Source organism: Panthera leo, chromosome A2 (genome assembly GCF_018350215.1).
Source record: "Panthera leo isolate Ple1 chromosome A2, P.leo_Ple1_pat1.1, whole genome shotgun sequence".
Lineage (NCBI taxonomy): Eukaryota > Metazoa > Chordata > Mammalia > Carnivora > Felidae > Panthera > Panthera leo.
This window is the reverse complement of record NC_056680.1, coordinates 51,299,782-51,307,480: the sequence shown is the minus strand read 5'-3', so window position 1 is coordinate 51,307,480 and position 7,699 is coordinate 51,299,782. Positions and strand designations below refer to the sequence as shown.

Below are 7,699 nucleotides of genomic sequence, written 5' to 3'. Positions count from 1 at the left end.
ATTGTTGGGAGAATTCTGTGAGAAAGGATAAATAAAACACGAAGCACAGTGCTTGACTCTTCACAAAACAGACACTCATGAGTTTACATTTCCTTTTTATGTAGAAAGCAGAAAATTAAGTACACATATCTATCCAACTTTTTTTCCCCAGATTAATGTCCTTCCATGGACAAGTCAGGCTCAGCTCTTCTCTTTTTCCAGGACTTCCTATACACCTATTCTAGGGTCTCCCCTGCAATTCCAAACAACACAAGGATGTGGTGCTATGCTACAGTGAAGAATATTCCTCTGGACTTCTGCAGCTTTTTCCTGTATGCTCATCGAGCTTGCTGTCAGGCAGTCCTTCAGTATGGGTTTGCCAGCGTGGGAGTTGTTCACAGCAGAAGTTGTTACTGATGAGTGATGCAGGGCTACAGAGGCAAGCCCTTTGGGAGTGCTGCTGGTGCAACAAGTAGTGCTTCCAGGTGGCAGATTGCCTCAGCATAAGAGAACAAGGTTCCGGTCTTTAGATCTGTCATATGTTACACAGAACTCAGGGAATCTTGTCAATGACTTCATGGATAATAATCAGAGTGGAATCAAATTCTTGAAGAAATGTGTCAATTGCATTACACGTGGTCATGTGAGTCTTTTTTGCAATCATATGCACTTAGACCATCATTTGTGCAGCTATGAATATAGCATGTGCACCATGGCAATGTTGTTAGCCTCTTTGAAAGAAATGCATCCTCTTTTGGCAGAGCAAATGTGGCTATTGTCATGACAATCCGTGAAAACAGTGCACACAGAATGGTAAGCACTGGATCATACAGTGCTACAACAAAGTTGATGTTGTAGGTCATCAGTAACTTGTAACATGGGAGATTATGGTTTTCCATATATGTGTGATAGACGTGGAGCTGGAGTATCAGAGCCAGAGGTGATAGCAAATTGTACGTCCGAAAATGTATCCCTTAGAGCTGGGCAGACTGTATAGAGGGCTGTGGTACAGAATGTCTTAACAGCACGAAGCCCTCTCTAGCCAACAACTTTAATTATATAATTTTACTTTGGGGGTTTTAATATTTAAAAAACACAACTGTGCAATAAAAACTGTTCTCTTTGCTTTTTAAATAGCAGTGTCTCTTTTTTTTTTATCAACAAAAAAATAAAAATAAACTTACTGGAAAATGATTTGCAATTCAAATCATTTCAGTCTCTTCCAAGACTAGACTCATCACTCTCTGTCCCTCTCTCCATTTTCTGACTTCCCTTCCAAACTCTCTTCTCCATTTTCCTTTCCTTCCACAGGGTGCCACACACACACACACAACACATATGACAGTTCTTGATCTCTGCCCCTTAAGACCTCTTGACCCTCAAGACCAAGACCATCTGGTCTTCCAAACCAGGATCTTAGCCTGACTCCACACCCATGCCCCCCATCTCTCCTGTTCAGCTTCACCCAAAGAGCCAGATAAAAGGTGACAGTTCTTATTTATGCTGTGCTCTATAGTTGGAAAAGTGCAAGGGCAATTTCTGGGTAAGGTAAGTGCAGGAAGGACCATTAGTTTAATTCTCACCACGAATATTTCAACACTGCCACGCAATGGGATAGCCAGGCACAGGGGATATAGGAGTTAGTTGTATAGACCTGTCTTCCCTCAGCCTTCCAGGGACATTGTTTGCAGTGACGCTTACAAAGTTGTTAAATCACTCACTGTGGTGAAACGGTTCTTCAGCTTTGTGAGAAGACGACAGCATTGCCTTTTGGGGGGTTTAATAGAAGGGAGAAAAACGATTTTGGGTCAGGAAGTCAAGGGAAGACATGTACCTTTCCTCTTGTTCGTGAGGTGAGCATTTATAAATACTGTCTCCTTGTGCTGGGACCACACCAATGCAGCAATAAAAGCTTTCAGCCGGAATACGTCTTGAGCGTGGTTTAAAGCGTGAAGACTGGGGCTCTTGGGAGACTCAGTCAGTTGAGCATCCCACTCTTGATCTGGGCTCGGGTCATGATCTCAGGGTTCCTGAGATGGAGCCCCGAGTTGGGCTCTGTCTGCGCTTACAAGCCAGAACCTGCTTGGGACACTCTCTCATTCTCTCTCTCCACCCCTCCCTTTGCCCCTTGCCCACTCGCATGCATGTGCGCGTTCTCTCTCTCTCCCTCTGCCCCATTCAAAATAAATAAACTTAAAAAAAAAAAAAAAAAAAAGACTAAAGACTAACTCAACACTAACTACAAGTCCCGGGACTTCCATGCAGGTTCCTGACCACACCTTTTGAAGTGGGCGTGTCGCCCTCCGTGACTATCTCAAAAGCACAAAGGTGTAGCGGTGAAGAGAGGAGGAGGGAGAATGGAGAGGACAGGATTCGAATCGAGTCCTGGACAAAGGGTTCCAAGGCGGTGGGGGTGGAGAATCTAGTGCTGACACCTCCCAAGCTGGGCGCCTGGAGCCCTCATCCCCGCGGCGGCTCGGGCTTCCCCCCCGCCCCGCCCCATCCTGGGTCACAAAGGCGGTTGCCAGGCGCCTGGTGGAGAAGAGAAGTGGCCCGGGAACAGCGGCCGCCACTCTGGAGCGTGCGGCCCCGCGGAGTTCAGCAGGTCAGCCCCCGGCCCGGATGGTGGGACCGGGCCCGGGCTCCCACCGCCACCTCCGCCTCGGCCAAAGCCGTCTGGCCCCCACCCCCGTTTAGGGACCCACAGGGGACAAGCCCCTTCTGCCTGCTGGGAAGGGGAACCTCCCCCACTCCCGGCAGCTTCAGCCTCTCCGGATCAGGATCGCAGTTCACAGTTCACGAGGATCTCAGCTGCACCTGGACGTTCACTTCCCCTTTCCCAGGTGGGGAAATCGAGGGACCTATTTCCTTGGAACGGGAAGAGCGTGTAAAGGGGAAGACTTTTGGCCAGGAGTACAAGGTGTTCCCTATCTGGGAGCTATTAAAGCAGCTTAAACAGACTTCCAAGGTTGAACCCCTACTGGAGTGGATGACGGTGACTTCAGGTGGTGGGAGTGGAGGAGTGAATCGTCTTCATTTTAACCTTGTGTGGAAGTGGTGTGATCTGGGTTCAGAAGCCCCCTCTCAACCCAGGTTGGTTCTGCCCAGCACTTAAGCCGGGCATTTGATAAAGCCTTTTACCTCCAGCCCTATCTGCTCTTAGGAGTGAAGGATTCAGGAAAAGGATCCTGGGATTAAGTAATCTTTTTTGGTCATATGCTGAGGAGTTGTTAACACCCTGCACATTCCACCTTGCCATGGTGTTGTACCAGTGCAGCCCTGATCTTCTATGTAGTGGGTGATGACATCAAGCATCAGAAGACTTTCACAGGATGTTTGTAATAGACAACTATCCCTTCAGTGTCAATTGCTCATCCTAAGGCAGTCCAGATATTTGAACACAGTACATGAAGGAATGTACAAAGACAGGAAAAACAACAGTTGAAAGAAATCAACAAACCTCCTTTATGCTAAGCACTGTCAGGGAGAGGTCTTCTGATTTGAAATGTCACCAATAACTCTTTTGCTTTTATTTTATTCTTTTCTCCAAAAAGAGGTCCTAATATATGCATGTATGTATGTATGTATTTTTATTTCTTCCCGTTAACACACAGTGTAGTCTTGGTTTCAGGAGTAGAATCTAGCGATTCATCATTTACATATAACACCCAGTGCTCATCCCAACAAGCGCCCATCACTCATTTTCCCCACCCCCAACAACCCTGTTTGTTCTCTATATTTAAGAGTCTCCTATGGTTTGCCTCCCTCTGTTTTTAGCTTATTTTTCCTTCCCTTCCCTTATGATGTTCTGTTGTTTCTCAAATTCCACATGAGTGAAATCATGTGATATCTTTCTCTTCTTTTGCTTAGCATAATACCTTCCCTCCAGTTCCATCCACATTGTTACAAATGGCAAGATTTCATTCTTTTTCATTGCCAAATAGTATTCCATTGTATGTATGTGTGTATACATATGCAAATCATACACGCACATGTATGTGTGTGTATATATATGCACATATATATGCATGTATCCATTCGTCAGTTGATGGACGTTTGGGCTTCTTCCATACTTTGGCTATTGTCAATAGTGCTGCTATAAACATTGGGGTGCATGTGCCCCATTGAATCAGCATTTTGGTTTCCTTTCGATAAATTCCTAGTAGTGCAATTGCTGGGTCATAGGATAATTCTATTTTTAATTAAAAAAAAAATAGTGAGATACCTCCATACTGTTTTCCAGAGTGGCTGCACCAGTTTGCATCCCCACCAACAGTGCAAGAGGGTTCCCCTTTCTCCACATCCTCGCCAACACCTGTTGTTTCCTAATTTTAGCCACTCTGACCAGTGTGAGGTGATTTGTCATTGTGGTTTTGATTTGTATTTCCCTGATGATGAGTGATGTTGAGCACCTTTTCCTGTGTCTGTTGGCCATCTGGGTTTCTTCTTTGGAAATGTGTCTATTCATGTCTTGTGCCAATTTTTTCACTGGATTGTTCTTCAGGTGTTGAGTTTGGCAAGTTCTTTGTAGATTTTTGATACTAACCTTTTATGTCATTTGCAAGTTTCTTCTATTCCGTCAGTTCCCTTTTAGTTTTGTTTCCTTTGCTGTGCAGCAGCTTTTTATCTTGATGAGGTCCCAATAGTTCATTTTTGCTTTTATTTCCCTTGCTTTCAGAGACCTGTCAAGTAAGAAGTTGCTGCAGCTGAGGTCAAAGAGGTTACTGCCTGTTTTCTCCTATAGAATTTTGATGGCTTCCTGTCACATTTAGGTCTTTCATCCACTTTGATTTTATTTTTGTGTATGGTATAAGAAAGTGGTCCAGTTTCATTGTTCTGCATGTTGCTATCCAGTTTTCCCAGCACCATTTGCTAGATTTTTTTCCATTGGATACTTTTTCCTGCTTTGTTGAAGATTAGTTGGCCATATATTTGTGGGTCCATTTCTGGGTTCTCTCTTCTATTCCATTGATCTATGTCTGTTTTTGTGCCAATATCATACTGTCTTGATGATTACAGCTTTGTAATGCAGGTTAAAGTCTGGGGTTGTAATGCCTCCAAGCTTTGGTTTTCTTTTTCAACATTACTTTGGCTATTTGGGATCTTTTGTGGTTCCATACAAATTTTAGGATTGTTTGTTCTAGCTCTTTGAGAATGCTGGTGCTGTTTTGATTGGGATTGCATTGAATAATATATAGATTGCTTTGGGTAGTATTCACATTTTAACATTTGTTCTTCCAATCCATTATTTCCATTTCTTTGTGTCTTCAATTTCTTTCTTAAGCCTTCTATAGTTTTCAGTGTACAAACCTTTTTACCTCATTGGTTAGGTTTATTCCTAGGTATTTTGTGGTTTTTGATGCAACCGACAACCCTTTTTTAAAATTAACTTTACTGTCTTACAAACTATGGTGGAGGAGTCAACTTTTCACATTTCTTGGGCAATTACTAGATAGGATGAAATCAGATCTGCTGCTGTTACCTTTCGTGGGAGAAGAGAGAAGGGGCAGAGAAAAATACTTGACTGGAAAGAAAAGGGAACTGCTATGCCCCTTAACACAATACATAGGTGCTCAAAAATGTTAGCTTCTTAATTCAGTAAAACCTTTTATATATTGGCAATTTTAAAGCAGAATGATGGAAAATCCATTTTCTACTTGAATAAATTTTGAGTTAGCAACATCCTCCCAGCCCTTTCTTTTTCCTTTAAGGGGGGGAAATCACGATCTTAACCACTGGGTCTCCCATAACAAACCAAAGTCAAAAATAAAACACACCTAGAAGAATCAGAAAAATGTTTAAAAATTTATTTAAAGACTGTCCTTTGGAAACCTTTTTTCCTTCTAGCCTGGTGTAATTCCTCTGAGGTGATACATAAGTACCTCAGGGCTCTGAGAGAGCTGTTCCCTTATGTTAAAAAACAGGTTTTTAGGGTCAAGAGGAGACAGTCTCCATAATGAAGAATAATGAAAACCTAAGTTCCTTAAAAGGGACAGCATCAGAAGTTCTCAAATAATAAGTGCATCCGAATACCCTGAAGGGTTTAAATGTAGATTGCAAGGCCCTACCCCCAGTTTCTAATGCTATGGGTCTAAGGTAGGGCCCAAGAATGTACATTTCTACATTCCTAGATGGTGCTGAAGCTGCTAGTGCCAGGATCATACTTTGAGAACCCCTGGTATAAATAAAGTACATGGGATTTAGAGTCATAAATATCTAGTAAGACATGGCCCTTCTGAGCTTCTGACCACAAATAATGTCTCATCATGAAGTGCCAGCATCCTCTGCCACCTCAGAGGTGTAGATTCTGTCTTTAGCAGTTATAATGGTGAACTGGGGTATTACATTTTGGACAAACCCATTTCCTCACCTGTAAAATAGGTTAAAACCTACCTTCAGAGGCCTGTGATAAGACTTAATAAAGTTTTAGTATACATAGTAGTTGCCAGATTCAATACTTGTGACCATCCACTACTGCGCTTTATAGAATTACTAGTATCCTTAGCATCTATTGGAGTCTGTTAATGAGAACTACAGAATAAGTTAAAGTCAATAATGAAACAAATAAATGTGAATTTAAATGGCCATGCCCTCGCCAAAACCATGCTAGGGAAATTCCATGTTCTGATTCCTCTTCTTTAGGACTGTCAATGGCAGGATACCAGCTCTGGTCACCATGGACCCCACTGGACGAGAGCTTCCAATGGCTGCGGCACACAACACCTACATCTTCTTCAAAGCACCCTTTTAGGGCTTCCCCCTGCTTCCCACATACCCCTTCTGACCTTGAAGTGCAGCTGTGCTTTCAAGAGGTCACTCTAGTTCTAGACAGCCCATTCCTGGAGCCTGGGGTGAGTCCCAAGTTACCCTGCCACACATCAGAGCTCCAAACCATGAACAACAAGAAAGGGCTGGTCAGGAAGCCCCAGCCTGTCCGCCTCAGTGGAGTGGATTCCGTGTTTGGCAGGGTCATCACAGCTCAGCCACCAAAATGGACCGGAACCTTCAGAGTTTCAGACAAATCAGCCTTTTGCAAAATCATCAGCCGGGAGCACCAGTGGCCCACTGGACTTAAGGAACCTCAAATTCAGATGACGGTGACCATGTGCAAACAGATGCTGCGCTCTATCCTCTTACTGTATGCAACATACAAGAAGTGCACTTTTGCCTTACAACACTCCAAGTAAAGGGTTCCCATCTGATTCCTGTTCCTTATACCATGCCCTTTTACTATGTGTCTGAAGTTCACAGAAACCTGTCTGTGTAAAGGAAACTGACATCACCCCAGCAATCTTGCTTTTCTGTCACACAGTGACAATTCAGGAACCCCTTTATTTCCTTTCCCCTCCAAAGAAGGCCAGTGACCGGAGCAAGGGAGAACATTTCCACTGTAAAGCTGAACAACATTTAAAAGAGAGTCAAACTAGCGTTAACATGTACATGTGATGAACCATTAAACCATATAAACCAATGAGCCTAGTGTGAACTCACTTCAACATCTAAGACCACATCATGTTCCCCAAACATGAGTTGGGGAAACAAAGGGGTGTCAAGGAAGGAGATTATGGATTTCCATATACATGAGGATGAAGGGATCAAAAATTTATAGATGGTTCAAGGATTAAAAAAAATAATAAAAAATAATCCCCCCCCCAAAATCAACAACAAAAAACCCTAACCAACCACATCCTAATGCCACTGGAGAGTACTAAAGTGGGTA

General features: G+C 43.3%; 1 protein-coding gene across 3 annotated transcripts; it reads left to right on the top strand.

Annotated features, from left to right (window-relative positions):
* Positions 1-2,504: 2,504 nt before the first annotated feature.
* Positions 2,505-7,450, top strand: FANCD2OS (FANCD2 opposite strand). 3 transcript variants are annotated; one of them, XM_042910718.1, is made up of 2 exons: positions 2,505-2,584; positions 6,622-7,450. In XM_042910718.1, the coding sequence occupies exon 2, from the start codon at positions 6,630-6,632 to the stop codon at positions 7,164-7,166; it is 537 nt and encodes a 178-aa protein (XP_042766652.1). In that variant the 5' UTR covers positions 2,505-2,584; positions 6,622-6,629; the 3' UTR covers positions 7,167-7,450. The 3 variants fall into 3 exon arrangements, with proteins under 3 accessions (XP_042766652.1, XP_042766649.1, XP_042766645.1); XM_042910715.1 differs by lacking the exon at positions 2,505-2,584 and adding an exon at positions 2,740-2,822; XM_042910711.1 differs by lacking the exon at positions 2,505-2,584 and adding an exon at positions 2,985-3,072.
* Positions 7,451-7,699: the final 249 nt, after the last annotated feature.